Below are 18,505 nucleotides of genomic sequence, written 5' to 3'. Positions count from 1 at the left end.
CCTGGTGGTGGTCGATTGTGTCTCTATGTTCGAGAGGGAGAGGGAGGAGGGAAGGAGGGCGAAAAGAGAGAGGGAGGCACACGACCCAGCCTTAAGTAAAACACTTACCCAAAACGATCCCGTTTTCCTTCACTTACACTAGGCGCACGCCTTATGCGCCTTAGAGTGCGTTTTTTGCGCCTTTTGCGTCTCTACGCCTAACCAGCAAAACATAAGGAATTTTTCATGCGCCTCGCGCCTTTTGAGCCTCAAGGCGCGCCCAAGGCGCGTTTTTTAAAACATTGGTTGGACCTGAACTGTTTTAGCTTTAAGATTCATTTTTGTAAGGAATTCAGCTACAAAAATACAACAGCACCTATAAACCACACTCACTATTATGGATGAAAGAATTACAATGAAGGGTTTTAAGCTTTTAATTTGCACAAGTCTCACAGTTCTGTCCCTCTGAACATATGACATGTTTTCTTTTCACCATGGTAAAGTAGAACTCCTCTCTATCATTCCACTACCAAAACAAAGGCTCTTTCTCTAAGTTACACCTACCTGATTCATACAATAATGCAATTCTAAGCAAAGTGTTGATCCTACTGCTGTAAGAGACTAAGTTACCAAACTATGTATCAGAAGCTGAGGCTGCCTCAGGATTGTTTTGATTTGAGGATGAGGCTGTCTCAGGATTGTTTTCATTTGAAGATGAGGGTGTCTCAGCAGGATTGTTTTCGTTTGAAGATGAGACTGCCTCAGCACTATTTTCATTTGAAGTCGATGCTGCCTCAGAATTGTTTTGAGTTGAAGATGAGGCTGCCTCAGAATTTTGATCCTCAGGATGTTCTGTAGTGCCGGATGATGATGGTACACTTGGAGGAAGATGATTTGTCCTTGGTTGACTGTATCTTTTAAGTAGCCTTTCTTTGTTGTTAGTCCACCATTCTTCTGCCTGTTGCGAACTAAACCTCCGTTTACTGCAAAAGTATCAGTTGCAGGTATAAGAAGATTGAAAGAGAGTGAAATAAAAATGATTGAAGACATAAGGTTTCATAGAACTTATCCTTGCAGAACTTCCTAACAAAAAAAAGGGAAGCCATGCGCTTATAGACTACATAACACATACTAAAAGGTATCCAGCCAATGTGAGATTATGCCAACAACATTATTATAAATAATTATGAGTTATGGAAAAGAGGGCACCAGTGAAAATCTTGATATGAAATCTTTCAAATGATAATAAGAACAGTTCGTGTGCTTGTATGTGCATCTGGAGACATCTAATCACCGAATGTTGATAAGACTAAATTTGTACCTGAATTTAACACGTCGGAAAGCTCTAGCACCATTTGGTAGTTGAACCAGAGTTACATAAACACCTGGTTCAAATTGTTCAATGACTTCCCTTTGTCCTTCGGTCCGCGTTGTTGAAGATTCTGGTAACTTAGACGAACTACCTGAGCTGCTTTGATGGTCAGCAGACACTACATGGTCATCCGCTCTGTTATCTTCCCTTTTAGAAGACCCATGTGCTGAGGAAGGCCTATCAGGTGCACCTAGTTGGCCAAGCTCTAAGCTTGATCTTCCACTGCTTGTGTTTATAAACTCATCTGCTTCAGCAAGCAATGATTTGAAGTTGTCGTTATCAGAAACCTCATGAGGTAACCTCTCAGCAAATTCCTTCATCTGCACATCAAATAAAGACCCACAAAAGGACACAATATCAGCATACTCCACCAAAATAAAACATTAATGGCTAGAGACACCATAAATACAGCATATTGTTTCCCAGATCATTGTTGTTTTGTGAATGGAGATGATTTAGAGTAATTATTTCTCCTTTTGTCTTAATGCTATAGCACAAACATTGGTTCTTTTAGATACTGCAAAACACAAACTTTGGTGCCATTGGTACTAAAGGATTAGTATTATTACCTATGAAAATGATAGCACTGTCCTATTCTCCTAGACATTAGGAAACAAAACAAAAAAAGATTGAAAAACATAACAATAAGAAAAAGGAACTTTGCACTATCTACTAAGTGAAGTTTAGAGACCTGTTCTGTGATGGACTTGACAAGTTCCTTCGCGGCTCTACACTTTGAGAATTGTTCTTCTGCTACTGTACCAACTTGTTTAGCATTTTTATGTAGTTTCCGAATCTCCAGATCTTGAGTATCACACCTCTGCTTCAGACTTCTGACCTGAAGTGAGGAGAGGGAAAGTTTACCAAAAGATATATATTTGGTTTTCAAATTATTACACTACAGATCAATATAAATTTGCAACCGAGGATGTAATTCACAAAAAAGTGTAAAACTAGTACTTGGTTTTGTAACTTTGATACTTCGTGAGTCAGACTGTCATTTGTCCTTCTAAGACTATCAATAACACTCCTAGAAAATATAGGAGTTGTAGAACGTGGAGGGCTTGGTCTCCTTGCATATGGTGAACTAGATCTTGAATTTGGAGTGCTAGACTGAGGTGTTACTGGTATATTAGGCCTCAAAGCATTTTGAAGAACACTCAATGAACTTGGAAATGCAATATCTTTCAGTTGTAAAAGGGATGGAACTTGGGAAGCCCTAACTATAGAAGGAGATTCAGATCTGCCCCCTGCCTTCATTGACTTGATCTCAAGATATTTCACTGGTTCTATGATGGGAGGAAGCAGTATCCTTGAAGATCTAGTCTCTCCTCTACTAAGACCATCTCTGTCCATTGAACGGTTGATTGTAGCTCTCCTATTAACAGAACTAGAACTACCCGCCTCAGCAGATTTAAGCTTTGCATAACAAGAATCACATACGCGATGCGGTTTTCCAGGAGTGGGAGCCAATGCAGCTCTCAGTGCTTTTTTAGAACTACAAGCATGGCAATGGACTAGTCCACAATTATAACAATTATGCCGCTTCCTAGTAAACCCAAATGCCTGTCGACAACCTGAGCAAACAGATTGATCAGCTCCGGAAACCCATTTATGGATGCATATACTAGACGTAAAGTTTGAGCCACATGATATGCTTTTGACATGCCTATCCTTCAGAGCCTCAACCAAAGTTGGTGTTCTCTTATCTTCGGTGTCCCCATGTCCCAGTCTTCCATTAGCACCTCTGCCCCATGTGAATACTTCACTTCTCGATGTCAAGACAGCAACATGGTATGCTCCACATGATATTTCTTCAACAAACTCACCTACCAATTTATCCTGTACTAAGCAAGGTGCTTTTCCATCTGAACTAGGATTTCCTAGTTGACCATATGCAGTACCACCCATGGTAAATACATGACCAGATGTGGTGAGGGCAATAGTCATTGTGTGTCCACATGCTAGCTGGTGAAAATTATAGTCGATGAGTGAAGAGACACAGGTAGGAAGAAGATATGTGTCCTTGCTTCCATGACCTAAACGATGTTTATCACCATCACCCCAAGTGAAAAGCTTTCGAGATGAAACATTCACACCAGCCTGTCCCATAACCTCTACAATAGCTGCAGTATGCCAAACACCACATGCTACTTTTATAGTCTTCAGTCCACTCAATAACTGCACCTCCTTTGGATATGTAACACTCTCTCGATCTCCATGTCCCAAAACTCCAAATTTTCCATCTCCGAATGTAAAGAGTTTGCCATTAGAAGTTGCCAAAGCTGAATGCCATGTGCCACATGCAACCGACATAACCTGTAGTCCTTCTAAAGAACCAGTGATCCTTTTAGGTATCCAGTGGCTAACATCAGTGCCATGACCAAGAAGTCCAGCATTATGCGTGCCATCACCCCAAGTAAATAAATCACCAGACATAGATACAGCACATGAATGATACTCACCGCATGCAACGAGTTCTATATTATTAAGAGCCAAAAACTCAACAAGGCGAGGACGACTGAAGTCTCTATCAATCCCATGACCAAGTCGTCCCCCAGATTCCTCTCCCCAGGTGAAAACTTCACCTTGCCTTGTTACGAGAGCAATATGTCTAACACCACAAGCAATTTGATGTACATCGAGAACAACATTCGACTCCAAGGGCTTTGGAATCAGAACATCAGTTTTTACAGGGATTACATTTGCAGACCCATCCGATACATTTCCATCAGACCAGATCTCTCCCCACACATAAACATCTCCTAGTGATTCTACGTCATCAGGTCCAGACCCTCCACTTGAACAACTAGGAGTGCTTGAAACACTAATTCGAAAACCATCTCCTGTACTTGTTCTTAGTTGCATATTTGCTCGTTCTGTACCCACATCTGAGCTTCCAAAACTCACTGATTCACGAGAGTCAACTGATACCCTACCATGGGAAGTGCTTGGAGCGTAATCTAAGAACGCTCCATAAGAACGGCCACTAACAGATTCGGTCCCGTCCTGAAACTGAAAAATTAACAAACTTAATCAGTTCTTTTGAAAATGAATACTTGATGAAGAGAATTTCTGAAAAGAACAAGAAAATAGTGTGACATTATTTTTGTGATATGAGTAATGGGCATTTTTCATAATGCATGAGCTGGGTAAACACAACTGTTCAATATACTGATGAACTGATGATAAGCTACTTCTAATTAATTTTTCTCATTTTGTTGGGAGAATTTTTTTTTTTCAACAAGGACTTTTACAGATTTTTTTTTTCTTATAAAAACTTTAATATATGTCCAATGCTTTGCAGATAGGTTTCTAAAATTGTTCGAACATGAATTCTGTTTCTATTTTTATATATTTTTTATTTATCAATTGAACTTGAATTCAGTTAATCATACAGTAGCATTCTTTATATGGTGTCTACTTACATTAGTAACTATACTTGTGTTCAAAATAAATTGCTGAACCCCTTCCAACCAATTGAATTTGGTGAATACAAGAATTAAAGATAACTCAGTTCCTAAAAAGAGACATTTGGAGAAGATAGTGCCAAACTCAAATATTCTCACATAAAACATTCAGTTTTCAAAGACCAGCAGGTTCTCCCAGACATGTTTGTTGCTGCATGAACCAACTATACCTCAATCTTAATTCAGAGACTTGCATGCTTTTTTAAAGTGGGTGTCTCAAAACAAATAAAAAATTTCCAGAACTTTCTCTTCTTTCAATTCATGTGCAGAAGAACAAGAGCTAAGAGACATAAGAAGCAATAACAAACAAAATCCTACATGCATTTTTGTTCAAAAAGAAACTTACATCGCTAATTTCACTCTTTGTACGCCTATTACGTTGCTGCTGTCCTGGAGTAATAAGTGACTTAAGGCCAGCAATCCATACCTCTACCTCAGCTTTATCCTTGCAGATCTATAAGATGATTAATGAATTTGAAATTTCCATCTCACTGACCATGATAGACAAAATTGAAACAAACACTTCTTGATTATGCTTACCAGATCAAGTGAACGTTCACCATTATTATATAGAAGAGAAAATGACAAGTAATCCTTTTCTGGACGCAAATATCTTCTAAACACAGCCTACCGAGCAAAAGTAAAAGAATTTATTTTTCATAAATGAGCAAGATACTAGTACATAACTATCAGTTAACTGTTAAGAACTCACTGTTCTCTGTCCGGGTATAATTCTGTTGACCGTAGATAATTTCAGAAGTCGCTCTTCTCCGTGTGATAACCAGACTAGAGTGGTTTCATCCTGTTAATAGTACTAAAATTGAAATCATTCAAGCAGTTGAGATATACAACCACTATGCATGATATGGAGATAAGCTCAAAGATAATAATCAAGTTAGTTTCTCGATCCAAAATCTGTGCAGAAGCACCAAGATACATGATCGCATGCCTGCATTAACTAAACTGGTAAAAGATGTAACACGACATTGGTATGTCACTAATCATATCCGTACTGTATAGAAGATAACTTACCGCAGAAAGTCTGAATGGACAAAGCTTTGGCTTTCCCTTCCGGCTATACTTAATTAACTGGGTTCCTTTTTTTAATGCAATGAGTGCCTTCATTAGAAAGGTAAAATTAGGAGATAAAATATTGACAAAAGCACATAGATCAGAATATTAAAGGGTAAAGTTGTAGACTTGTAGTGTCTAATGTCACAGTTGTTCTGAAAAAAAAAAATGCAATAGAAATGCTACATAACTCCGGAGAAGTTCATTTTCCATCGAATCCCTTCTCAATTAAAATACAAAAAACAACCTTTATTTGGAGTAATGCATGTGACTTCAAAGGCAAGCCCGGCTATATTTCGCCCTCTTTCTTGTTTATCTTCTTCTTAGCTTACCATATGTTTAAGGACCATTAGTCCATGACTAAAATACAAGTACCTATTATCTTTATGTGATCATTCAATAGTTTAAATTGCTTAAAGACTACAGTTTATCCTTTCATCTCGTTGCATAGAGTTATGATCATTGGCTTTATGTTACTATAACACACATTTCATCAAACACCTGGTGTGCGATGACAACAAAACCTTAGTTGCTCACGAAACTACAAAATAACAAGTTAACCAAGATTTCATTATACCCTCTTTCACAAATAACTGAAATGGGGAGAACCCCAAAATTGCCTAGTTTGCGAGACAAACAACACTGAAAATTGTAAGGAAAAGAAGAGAAAGCAGTGATGGATGGGAAGGGAATACTGACTTGCTCATAATCACGCTCGATTTTCCCAAAGATAGAAGGATCTGCCATTCCATCTGAACCAAAGAAGAAGCAAACTCGACCGATAACTGCATCGGCGACTTCCCTTCACCACTCTTCTTCATAGATATTGCATATGTTTTCTTCTACTTTGGCTCTCATCAAAATTCCTAGTTATCCTTCTAATCAACCAAACAACACAACAACATGCACATTACCAACCTCCTTCGGAAACCAACAATTCCCCACCAAACAGCTTCGAAAATCGATAATTGAAAGTTGATGAATTCCCCTTTTTTGCAGAAGATGTCAAGTTTCTGGGAATTGGGTCTTGCAAATTGACCCCAGAGAGAGTCAGAGAGAGAGGGAGAGAATCAGAGAAGAGTGGAAATGAGAGGGCAGTAAGAGAAGGGATCTCACACATGTTTAGGGGAGTTTGAAGCTCAAAAGAAAAGGAGTTGAGATATTGGCGCGACTCTTTCTCTTCCTCCACGTCCACTTAACCAATTAAACAACTTTTCAAATTAAATATCACAAAAAATGTGCCACTTCATTCTTAATTTTTATTTTAACTTTTTTTTTAGAAAGATAAAGTAGTATCGACCAAAAAAAAAGAAAGATAAAGTAGTGATGGATGGGAAGGGAAAATGGTGTTGATCTCAATTTTGTACACCCTAATAGGTACCATTTGTATTATACTATTATTATTATTTGTGCAAATGCTGGATCAATTGCACCGGAAGGATTGAATGTCAGTTTGTCGATAGCGATTTCCGGTGTTATAGCATATGTGATTCCGACTACACGTATGGCATTGGACGGAGACCATAACCATTGCTCAGCTTTGTACTATTTGTCTGCTGACTATTGAAATATGTAACACTACATTTTTAATTTTACTTTCACACTGTTGTAAATGAAGCTAAAACAAGATTTGTTGCCTCCTTTTCACCAAAGTTCTTGTTTTTGATAACTGGTCAATTAACCAGAATGGTTTGAAAAGGCTTAGGTTTCAGCCGTACATGAGTGGTTGAATCAGACAAGCCGAAAACCAAAGTAAAGGCATACACCTAATAAAAAGGTCACTGCCTCCGATGTTAGAGTTATATCTAATGTGGACTCAAGATTAACACATGAGAGTCCAACATATATAAACATCTTGTGAAATAAGTAAATGAGGTTAATCGATAATACTTAACTTGGATATTTATCTTAGTAATCTGATTAGATAAATACAAGGAGTTTGAGATAACATAGAATATATGTTATAGTTATCACATAAGGTAATTGATTGGTTTATTAGAGTTGCCTTGTGAGATGAGATTCTAAATGAACTTGTCAATATATAAAGGGGTCCCTGTGTAAGCTCATACTACGCCTGTAAGTTTTTCATACTCACTGTGAAAAGACAATCTGGAGAATTACACAGAAGACTTCCTCTGCTCCAGCTTGATGGCTTTGAACATGAATAACCAAGGTTGGTGCTTCTAATTCTTATATATGTTTATATGTTCTTGTTTTTGCTGAAACATGATGCAATGTGTTTATGTCTATATGTGGTTTACAGTTCAATATCCGAGTCTCTGAATTGATTCATCTGCAGAACCCAAAACCAAGGTACCAGACCTAACAGGAGACAAAATTCAGAAACTACATCATTACACTCGAACTCAGTCATCTCCAACATTAAGATGGTAACCTCGAGACAATTGCCTTATAGTTCCATCAGCTATGACACTATCTACCATTTTATACTTCTTATGTGCTGCTTTGAGGGATTCTTCGTGCTGCTTTTCAAGTTTCTCTTCATCCTCCAGTTGTTTCTTGAGTACATATTCAGCTTCCACAGCATGAATTTTAGCAAGCTCCTTCAGTTTCTTTGCCACCTCAAAATCAGGATCATTTGGCTCCACCCAACGGCACTGTATCGTTCTACCAGGCTTTACAGGACGATCATCAAACATCTCCATTTTAGCCTTACGTGCCCTCACAGGCCTTGGCATCCCCCCAATCATGAAAGGCTTCTGCGTTATATCTGAGATAACCGCATTGACCTGTGTTTGGTTCTCCATCTCAATCAATGCACACTGGGGGATGTTCTTTGATTCCAGGTAATTTGGAATAAACCGAACACTTTTCACATTCCCAAACTGATCCAGAGCTTGTGTCACAATCGATTCATTGACCTGTGGTGAGAGGTTGTCAAGGTAAACAGTTCTTTTGATCTTCTCCTCAAATTCAGCATACTGTGCTTCTGAAGTCTCCATGTGCAATGGCAAGTGAAAACCTGTTAAGAAACAAATTTCAATAAGTTGGCCAAAATGCTGAATATTACATTAAAATTCCAATGGAAGCAAAAAAAGCTTCAACATAAGGTACCCATAAAGCATACCCATCCGAGCACACCTAATCCTTGACATGCTAAAGAGTTGAATGTATGGATAATGACAAAAGCTTAACACGATTTCCTCTCCGCTTTTAAGCTCTAGAAACTTACAGCAGCAATTATTTAGCATTGGCAAAACATTGTAGTCTTTATCCTAGATGGTTTTGTTGGTCTTTTACAGCTTTACAATCTTAACCAGCTCCAGTTATTGCATATTGAGTAATTGAACTGTTTGACTAAAGTCCTCAGTGGTTTCAGTTCGCACTACAGTGGATCTACATTGGTAAATATTTCCATAACCAAAATCTCAAAGTAAGAATATGTGTCACATATGATACAGAATCACAACTGCATATTTGTATACAGTAACCTCAACCTGTGATTTGAGTTGTGATAATAGCAGATAAACCCTAAACCCAAAATCAAAATCAGAAATAATCCTCAATTACAACTAAAATCAGCATCTCCATTAGTTGGTGAAAACAAAAAAGAAAAAGAGACATACCAGTTGGGTTATCGCCAAAATTCCAAAATCTAAATTGACAACGAGAATTGAACAGCGTCAGTGATTTGTGAACCAGCAAAAACGAGATTGAGAGGTTGAGAGACGGAGATTGACACACAATCAGAAAGACGATAGAGAAATTTCTAGACTATTTATAAAAATTGGTAACGGGGATATTGCTTGATTTGATTGGCTCCATTTTTCATCTGAATTGGGAGATGGGAATTGAGAGATAGGAGAGAAAAACAAGAAGACGAAGGATTACTGAGATTTGAGAATTACTTATAGGACGCCGCACAGGAAGAGGTCTCAGCAACTTTCCAATAATACCTTTTTTCTATTAAACCCAGCAAAACCCACTCTCTGTTTCTCACACCCAGCGAAACCCACTTTCTTCTGTTTTTTTACTGGTTTACTCGAGATAAAATGCATTGTTTAACAATGACAACTTTTCTGTATATCATATCATATTAAAATGATAAATTTGCTTGGAAGTTGGAATCATCTTTTCGGTCCAATCAAATCTTGCTCGTATATACTCCACGTTTCTTCACCTCCATGTCGGTGCTTAATGTTTTGAATGATAAAACTCAAATGTTATTATAGATTTTACCGGAACGAACAACGTGGTTAAACCACTTAGTACAAGGGCATTGAATTTTATAGTATTTATTGTTATTATTTTAATTATCATGACTATTAACCTTATTACACCACCTCAGGATAAAATTATTTTCCAAAATAATTTAGCAGCACCCAAGAATTTTGATTGCTAGAACAATGAAATCACCCCATGCTGTAAGATCATGCATACGACCCAGAACATTACAAAATCATAGAATTGATGAAATCAAGCTAATCACCCCATGTTCTGTTTGCCCCTCGTATCCATGTACATTACAAAATAACGTAGTTAATATTCACATGGGAGTCCTTCTAACGAGGACTCTTAAGTTGAAGACTTAGTGAAGACTTTTCGGTTTATGGTTTAATAGACCAAATTTTCGATCACATTTTGACATCTTATCCGTTCAGTTTTTAGGTTTATATGAGTAGATCATTTATACAAATTTTACTCAAATTGGTGTTTGTTAAGATGACAAACTAGATCAAATTAATAGACGAACCAAATCTGTCAAATATGAACCGTTCAAGTTCATAATTGATAAATCACACTTATGAATGTCTTAACAATTTTCAATATAGCTGAAAATTTGAAAAAATAATCTACTCATAAATACCTATAAACTGAACAGTCAAGATATATATATAAGATCGAAATGTGAGATAAGCCGATGACTAAGTCTTTATCAGAAGGGCTTCCATATTCACATACGCATATTTCCGGGATACGGTCCATTTTGAGAAGACTAATCAATTCTTGTTAGATATTTGATAGACAAGTCAGAAGAGATTCAAGAAGATCAGAAATGAAGAGGCTGCCTGTGGAATGCGTCTCCCACATCCTATCCTTGACGTCACCTCGTGATGCCTGCAGATCATCTGCTGTGTCTTGTCTCTTCAGGAATGCTGCCGATTCTGATTTTGTCTGGGAGAAGCTTCTTCCTTCCGAATTTAAGCGTATCATTTCCGAGTCTTCATCCTCCTCGTCTTTGATTTCCATGCCCAGGAAGGCTCTCTACTTCCATCTCTGCACTCACCCCATCATCATAGGCGATGGCCACACGGTAACCAATTCACTCTCACTCACCTTTACACTCGCTTATGCTTCTTCAGTTTTGACTGTTTAGATTGAATACTTCCTTGAGTTTCCAACTCCTACCTATTGATTTAGATTGGGGCTATCAACTAATTTCATCAAATACTTAGATGATTTAGTTTTGGGTGTTACGAATCCTGTGAAATCTTGTTAATTAAGTAGGAAATGGAGGGGAGAGGTTAAAGAGGCAGATCAATCTCGGGTAGAGGCTAGTCACTAGCAAACTCAAAGGAAATGGAATCACCGGTCAATTTAACTGAAAAATTAACAACTTTGACTCAAAAACCACATCTAGCTAAAGGTTACATGAAATATTGATCCTTGACGTACTCTTTGCTGCAGAGCTTTGCACTAGATAAGCAGAGCGGCAAGATATGTTATATGGTAGGCGCAAGAGGGCTTGTAATTGCATGGGCGGATACACCCGCTTACTGGCAATGGATGACTCTACCACACTCCAGGTTCATATAGCCATATATACTTCCTGTGTATGAATTATATTGTAATAGTACCAAGCTAGAGCAACTTGTGGTTTTGATTGTCTGTGTTCTAATTTAGTAGTTTTGATGGATACATGCATATATATACAGGTTCTCTGAAGTGGCTAGGCTCAAACTTGTATGGTGGCTTGACATCAAGGCTTGCATATCGACTAGCAACTTATCCCCAGGAACAATCTATACAGCTTACCTTGTGTATCAGCTCTCAGAAGTAAGATCGGGGTTGGCGAGAACACCTCTTGTGTTGCGCATCAGTTATCGACAACGTACAGTTGTGAAGCTGCACAGAGTGATCCTAGACCCTATGCCTCAGCGAGCTCGACACAGAGGAGATGGGTGGATGGAGATTGAGATGGGTCAATTCTTCAATGAACAAGGAAATTATCATGATGTTGTAGAGTGCAGTATTACAGAAGTTAGTAACCTAAAGAGCGGCCTCATTGTGGAAGGTATTGAGCTTAGGCCTATACATATGTAACTATATTATTTCCAGAGGGCACTAATTTGTGATCATTCACCCATAATCTAATAGGTAAGTGTCAAATTGCACTTTAAGCGTGCAGTCACAAAGCTCTCATCCTTTCTATGATAGAAAAAATGGTGGGCAAGGTGTTTTTTTTTTTTTTTTTTTTAATTTTTTATATTTTTTTTTATGCAATTAAGAGGACTTCATTAATCATAACATTTACCATGAGAAAGAAGATAGCGGACAAACATTGACCACTTTAGACTTCAAAGTCCATACTGAGATATTGGCGGAGCCAAGCAGACCATAATTAATTGTAAACAAAGTAAAGCCTGAATAATTTTCAAAGCTTATTTTGCTAAGCAATGAGCGACCTTGTTGCCTTCTTGCTTCACAAGATATCTATACAACAATTGAATTACTTAACTAAAGATTTAAGTTCACCTATTCATTATTCACACACTTCATTTGTTTTGTTATACCTTAGATGACTCTTAATTAAGATTGAAGGACGCTCTTCGAGTGTCCCATTGTCCTAATATGCATGAGGAAGTTTTTGGCGTCCCTGTAGACAATAGATCGGTAACACTTTTCTGATGTCCTCATGATAGACATTAGAGGAGTTTTATTTTAGGTCTCGTAAGATTAAAGGACGTTTTCAAGCGTCCTTATTGACATTAGAGGCCAACGTCCTCATAAGTAACTTACAATTGATTGTTTTTTTTTTTTTTTTTTTTTTTTCCGACCGTCCTCCTAAGTTTTGAGGCCGTTTCTGCAATGTCCTTAAAGCTATTTTTTGTATTAGTGTGACAAAGTGTTCCAACAAAATTCACATGCAAAACAGAAAAGTAAATAGCAAGAATTGATAAAGGATACACTAGAGTCCTGACTGGGAGGATGAATCTTTGTTAACTCAATGCTAGTTGCTGATGGAACATCAAAAGTTCCCCTGGTGGAACAAGGGAGATCAATATCCTTGACCTTTGATCAACATATAAAACTAAAAATAAATGATAATTACACTAGTTTCAAAAAAGGGTAGGATCTCTGTATCTCTTGTATACATCTTCAATATCAGCCATCAGTTCTGGTGGGAAAGGTCTCTCGGTCGACAGAAAAGCATCGATGTCCTCCTTCAGTTGATCGACAGAAGTTGCCCCAATGATAGAACTAGTCACAAATGGACGATCCCGTGCAAATCCAAGTGCAAGCTGAACCGGAGTTAGCCCGTGTTTCTTTGCTACTTCCATATACTTAATTGTTGCTTCCTGAATACAAAAATGAAATAAGCAATCAACAAGCTTACTGGATACTGTGTTCTTAGCAAGCTCTATTCACAGCTTTATGTAACTACTCATACAAAAAAAAANAAAAAAAAAAAAAAAAACTAAATGAAGTAAAGCAAACTCCAGAAATGGTTTTTTATAGCCTTCTTGTGGGTGGTAAAAAAGTAAAAATACACTAGGGCCTTAAATTTGGTTAACCATATCTTAATCAACCTGTGCCATCATGCAGCTCCATTACCAAATGTGACAGAATGAATAAGCCCCACATCAAACATGTCAATAGTTTCTAGAGACTGTTAATAACTAATGGCGCAACAAATGTCATCCAGTTTACATGGTTTTTAATTTTATTATTATTATTAAGGCAAGTCCGTTTTTAACATACCCTGGCAATGGATTTGTTATATCTTTCCATGTACCCTGGGAAGAGGTTCAACCTCCCTTTTCTTGCAGCATCAGAATTGCTATCAATGTACTTTCCGGTCAGAGCTCCAGCAGCAAGTGGAGAATAAGCTAGTAACCCGATGTTGTGATGTTGTGGGAGGCAAACTTCAACAAGATCAACTGCCAAAAAACAAAGTGATAAATTGAAAACACTTTGAAGTCAGAGACTGGCACTAGAAAAACTGGGAGGGAAAGGTATGCACAGCATCATAACCATCTCCCTCAACACATAAGACAAGGCGGAACTGCAGGTTGCATCCATCAAATAAACGACAGAAATAATTAAACTAAAAAGATCCTATCTAGGCTCTGCAAGGACTTGTAAATCTTAGTAGGTAGACAAGACAACAAAAGTCAAAATCATGTTGGAACTTCATGGTTATGTACATACATGACAGAAATGAGTGATTAACACACTTCATTATGTATGATACATTCATGGAAGTCTCCACCATTATCCAAAATCTATTTTTCGTATATCAGAGGGCAGTGGGATTTATGCCTGATATACAATGTGCAAACTGCATGACAGATCTTCGTGAAATGAAATGGAAAGCAAGCATCACAGATCTCAGTCATGAGCTGGGCTTTGAGATCTCAGTCATGAGCTGGGCTTTGAGGGCTATATTGAAATAAAAACCATATAAAATTTGAAAAGAAACTTGCAAGTGTAATTAAAGATTATCACGAAAGGGGTTAGGTGTGTTAGGCGTATTTTAGGAAAAGTTGCTCAGTGCTTTGAAATTTTCAAAAAGTTTCAGAGAATGCTTGGATAAATAGTTTGCTTGGTTCAACTAATTTCCACCACAAAACCAGCTCACCACTAGAAGAAACAGATTAGATACACATGCAGTCCCCTGATCATAGTACCTTAAGGTATAATATATAGAGAATATAGATCAATGAGATAGTTCTTAGCAAACGAAAAAGTTAAGCATCCAATATGAGTGTATATTTGCATGAGTAGAATCTTAATTCTAGGAAAACAAACTCAGAGAAGGGGAAGCTATTGGTTTCTTACAAGAATAACTTTTTAAAGATACCTCTCAATTGTGAAACTTAACGTGAGGTCTCTGATATACTAATTTTAACACATACGAAATGCTTTGAATTATCTATCTACAGCTAGAAGCAGAATACGACTTACTTTCAAAATGAGTTCTAACAAGCAGATTGTAATTGTTTTGAATACTAACGATCTTTGGTAGCCCTTCAACTTTAGCAGTATGTACAAACTCCATCACTCCATATGAAGTCTCATTGGAAACACCAATATAACGTACCTATACAATTGAAAAGGATTTTAAGTCAATGTGAGTCAAAGGTTCAAGGAAACATGTGCAGAAGTTCTAGGAAACATGTGGAACTCCATTTATTTACAATGGTTACCAAATTACAGTTTCAAGGTTTAGCTTCTTGGGCACACTCATAAACCAAGCAATATTTCATAACATAATCTTGTAAGCTGGTAAGTTCTCACGACTTTTATTTCACCTTACATAAAGATTACAGACTGCAATATATAGATAGCTTGAATGAAACACTTGGGAGTTGAGAGTTCACACTTTTCATTGCAAAATGATGAGAATCAAATAAGAATTGGAATAGTGTGAATGCATTTCTGCAACTCTAAAGCCAATTGCAAGTTTGCAACTGCAAAGCTAAAGAACTTGAAACAATTATTAGTAGTATATTGATTATATTCAAACACTTTTCATTTCTTTTAAGTTTGTTTATTCTGATATTCCTTTTATGTTATGACTGGTAACTTTGGAAACAAATTCAAGATTTAGGCCAAGGTATGAGTTCCTACGGTTTCTGGTTTTCTACTTATTCTAGAATCGTCCATGGTCAATAAGTTTCAACTTTCGATAGAAGAGAAGAACATACTAATTAAGAATAAAATTTACAAACTTCTGAAAGTTCACAATCATAGTAGATCCTGAACTGAATTCAAAGTTTAAATTTTCTTTTCATTCCCTCAATCTATCATATTTTATTTATATCTGTATTGTAAATCTAGCATAAAATGCCACACTGTTTCTCCTTTTGGATACACCAAAGAAGCAATTTTCCATAATTCCAACTCTTAAAAGCAGATTCTCTACTGTGGGTAGTTAGAAAACACAAATACAGAACACCAGAATAATAAAAAAAGAGAAACTAAAAGAAATTCACACCACAGACTACTTCAACATTCACAATGAATGAGAGTCCGCTATTGAAACCCAAACCTACATGATTCCTATTATCACTATTGAAAGATAGTCCACTATTGAAACATCCTGATTTCAAAGCTGCTGGCATTGTTACGTGAGCAGCACCATTCAACACATCTACAATAGTAGAAGTTGCAAATCTGGACTACTGTAACACTCTGATGTACTTAATGTAGCATTCATCACTTGACCTATTGTATTTTGTTTTCAATTACTTTCATACACAGTTTTTGGCAGCTTGTATTGACAGGCTGGTAAGTAAATTTTCAGTTACCAATCTGAACCTGACTTAAAGAGAGAGACTCAATAGACTAAGATGGTAATGTTTATTTTCAATTTACATATAATAACAGGTCATGAAAGCTTACCTATTTCTATACAACTTCCACATGATGTGGAAGGTACTTTATAGTCATGCCAGAAAATCAAAACTTTTAAGTTGGTTTGGATAGCTCATAGTTATTACCTTTCCTTCATCAACAATTTCTTGAAGAGCCTTCAGTTGCTCCACAAATGGCACACTTGGCCTCCATTTGGAAGGATCATAGCAATACTCACCAAATAGTGCCACATAGCGATCTGGCCTGGATTAAACACCAGAACTTATTCAGATTTAAATTCCTTTTCTGGAATATGAAAAGCAACTGTGTCAATGTATCATTTCAACGTATCATGAGTCAATTTAAAAGCCTTTGTAAATGGTGTTGCTTTGCTGCTTTCTTTGTTTTTACCATGTCTAATCAACGAGCTTCAATACATTAATTAGAATAAACTTTTCATTTACTCATGTGAATGCAACATACAAAAATGGACAAACTTGTTGCGTGAAATGCTCATATGAGTTTAGAAGATCCATTGATTAGCATCTATATGAAACAGAAAACAACCAGGTCCTTCCCAGGGGACTCAACTTCCTATACAAGATAGTAAACTCCAGTAATTCATACAAACGGTAGAGTAATCTCCAGCCATGCATATAAATGGTAAAGTAGGAAAATGTTCGACAGACATCTCCAATTCTAAATGTTTGCTAGTCGTAACTTAACTTGCACCGTACTAAATCAAAGACACAAATTCCATAGAATCAGAAAACAGGTGAGAATGTACTCGTACAAACTTGTAAACATTGCGAGGTTTGGCCAGTGTACTCACCAATGAATCTGCAATAGATCAATGTAATCCGTGCCAAGTCTCTTGAGACTTTTCTCTACGCTCTCTCTAATGTTGGCAGCATCTACCCTTACGACCTTTGCATTGTCACGCAGATAACTAGCCCTCTCTGAATACCCACACAATTTTGTTGCCAAAACAATCTAATCCATGTATAGCAAAAAAACACAGTAATGAAAATCATCAGTCACACGCGTCAATAGTCTGATTAACACGAATGAATGCGATTGAATTACTTTGTCGCGTTGCTGAGACTTAAGCCAGCTGGCAATGTAGAGGTCGGTTAATCCTTGGGTCTCCTTCTTCATCGGAATCGGATACTGCAACAACACACTCAAACTATAATCAAAGTTTAATCGAAACCGAAGACAATCAAACTAGCTTTAACCAAGTGAGAACACTCACGGCCTCGGCGGTGTCGAGAATGTTGATGCCGTTGTCGAAAGCGTAGCTGAGAATTTCGTGCGCTTCTTTCTCCGAGTTTTGCTGACCGAACGTCATAGTGCCCAGCGTGATTTCGCTGATTTTGAGGTCGGAGTCGCCGAGCTTCCGGTACTGCAACGCCGTCATCTGGTCGAGCTTGGCGGTGACGACGGTGGTTGGTTTGAGAGAGCTCCTCCGCCTCCGGAGGCTTCTTGTGGCGGTTCTGGTTCTGCCGGGAGAGCAAGGTGAGGCGAGTGCGGCGGCGTGGTTGCAGAGGAAGGCGGTGGCGGACGAGGCCATGGCGGTGGTTCGTTTGCTCTCGGCGGCCCCTTATCGAAATTTGACCGTTAAGAAATGAAGGTAGAGAGACTTGTGTGATTCTGGTGCGGACTCGTATAGACTGTGGGCCCTATCTTCTTAGTGTATCTGGAAATTGTGTACTATCTATACCTATTAATCTGTTACCGGTTTTTTTTTTTAAATAAAAAATACAGTACTACAAAACGAAACCACGAGAAACTCATATTCCCAGCTGACTGGGAACACAGAAATGGGAAAATAATAAAACCATACAAGAGTAGAAGAAGTAAACCTTAGAGATGTTATTCTATCATCAAAAAAATTTGTTTCTCTATAAATATGTCGAAAATAGCAAGTATGGAACTGAGACACCAATCATAAGATGTCTTGAACCAGGGGCGTAGCTACATTGGAACCAGAAGGTTCAAATGACCCCTATGAGGTTATGACAACAAGCATCAATTGGTTGATGATTTCATATATATTACATTTCAATGT

The 18,505-nt window shown here is 37.6% G+C and overlaps 4 protein-coding genes across 4 annotated transcripts; 1 reads left to right on the top strand and 3 right to left on the bottom strand.

Annotated features, from left to right (window-relative positions):
* Positions 1-426: 426 nt before the first annotated feature.
* Positions 427-6,639, bottom strand: LOC101302544. The gene is made up of 9 exons (XM_004296326.1): positions 6,592-6,639; positions 5,854-5,940; positions 5,534-5,623; positions 5,362-5,448; positions 5,168-5,275; positions 2,312-4,366; positions 2,043-2,189; positions 1,301-1,671; positions 427-962 (listed from the first exon to the last, which is right to left on the bottom strand). Exons 1-9 carry the CDS (start codon positions 6,637-6,639, stop codon positions 614-616), a joined length of 3,342 nt encoding a protein of 1,113 aa, XP_004296374.1. The 3' UTR covers positions 427-613.
* A 1,435-nt stretch (positions 6,640-8,074) lies between these two features.
* On the bottom strand, positions 8,075-9,867 carry LOC101302253. The gene is made up of 2 exons (XM_004296325.1): positions 9,480-9,867; positions 8,075-8,875 (listed from the first exon to the last, which is right to left on the bottom strand). Exon 2 carries the CDS (start codon positions 8,853-8,855, stop codon positions 8,259-8,261), a length of 597 nt encoding a protein of 198 aa, XP_004296373.1. The 5' UTR covers positions 8,856-8,875; positions 9,480-9,867; the 3' UTR covers positions 8,075-8,258.
* An 875-nt stretch (positions 9,868-10,742) lies between these two features.
* LOC101294065 (putative F-box protein PP2-B12-like) lies at positions 10,743-12,177 on the top strand. The gene is made up of 3 exons (XM_004297776.1): positions 10,743-11,167; positions 11,542-11,660; positions 11,790-12,177. Exons 1-3 carry the CDS (start codon positions 10,910-10,912, stop codon positions 12,175-12,177), a joined length of 765 nt encoding a protein of 254 aa, XP_004297824.1. The 5' UTR covers positions 10,743-10,909.
* An 875-nt stretch (positions 12,178-13,052) lies between these two features.
* Positions 13,053-18,127, bottom strand: LOC101301959 (protein tas-like). Its single transcript, XM_004296324.1, has 7 exons — positions 17,690-18,127; positions 17,521-17,604; positions 17,267-17,427; positions 16,581-16,698; positions 15,043-15,178; positions 13,837-14,015; positions 13,053-13,433 (listed from the first exon to the last, which is right to left on the bottom strand). Exons 1-7 carry the CDS (start codon positions 18,005-18,007, stop codon positions 13,194-13,196), a joined length of 1,236 nt encoding a protein of 411 aa, XP_004296372.1. The 5' UTR covers positions 18,008-18,127; the 3' UTR covers positions 13,053-13,193.
* Between the last annotated feature and the right edge of the window lie 378 nt (positions 18,128-18,505).

The sequence above is a fragment of the Fragaria vesca genome, linkage group LG4 (assembly GCF_000184155.1).
Source record: "Fragaria vesca subsp. vesca linkage group LG4, FraVesHawaii_1.0, whole genome shotgun sequence".
NCBI lineage: Eukaryota > Viridiplantae > Streptophyta > Magnoliopsida > Rosales > Rosaceae > Fragaria > Fragaria vesca.
The sequence above is the reverse complement of the archived record's forward strand: the minus strand, read 5'-3'. Positions and strand labels throughout refer to the sequence as shown.

Excerpts from the sequence above, each read along its gene's own strand:
- LOC101294065 (XM_004297776.1), top strand. The coding sequence starts at position 10,910 with ATGAAGAGGCTGCCTGTGGAATGCGTCTCCCACATCCTATCCTTGACG. Across the intron at positions 11,168-11,541 it reads TCATAGGCGATGGCCACACG|AGCTTTGCACTAGATAAGCA; the intron begins GTAACCAATTCA and ends TCTTTGCTGCAG. Across the intron at positions 11,661-11,789 it reads ATGACTCTACCACACTCCAG|GTTCTCTGAAGTGGCTAGGC; the intron begins GTTCATATAGCC and ends ATATATATACAG.
- LOC101302544 (XM_004296326.1), bottom strand. The coding sequence starts at position 6,639 with ATGGCAGATCCTTCTATCTTTGGGAAAATCGAGCGTGATTATGAGCAA. Across the intron at positions 5,624-5,853 it reads GTCCATTCAGACTTTCTGCG|GATGAAACCACTCTAGTCTG; the intron begins GTAAGTTATCTT and ends TACTATTAACAG. Across the intron at positions 5,449-5,533 it reads TTATACCCGGACAGAGAACA|GCTGTGTTTAGAAGATATTT; the intron begins GTGAGTTCTTAA and ends TTTGCTCGGTAG.
- LOC101302253 (XM_004296325.1), bottom strand. The coding sequence starts at position 8,855 with ATGGAGACTTCAGAAGCACAGTATGCTGAATTTGAGGAGAAGATCAAA.
- LOC101301959 (XM_004296324.1), bottom strand. The coding sequence starts at position 18,007 with ATGGCCTCGTCCGCCACCGCCTTCCTCTGCAACCACGCCGCCGCACTC. Across the intron at positions 15,179-16,580 it reads AAATTGTTGATGAAGGAAAG|GTACGTTATATTGGTGTTTC; the intron begins GTAATAACTATG and ends TCAATTGTATAG. Across the intron at positions 14,016-15,042 it reads TGTTAGAACTCATTTTGAAA|TTGATCTTGTTGAAGTTTGC; the intron begins GTAAGTCGTATT and ends GTTTTTTGGCAG.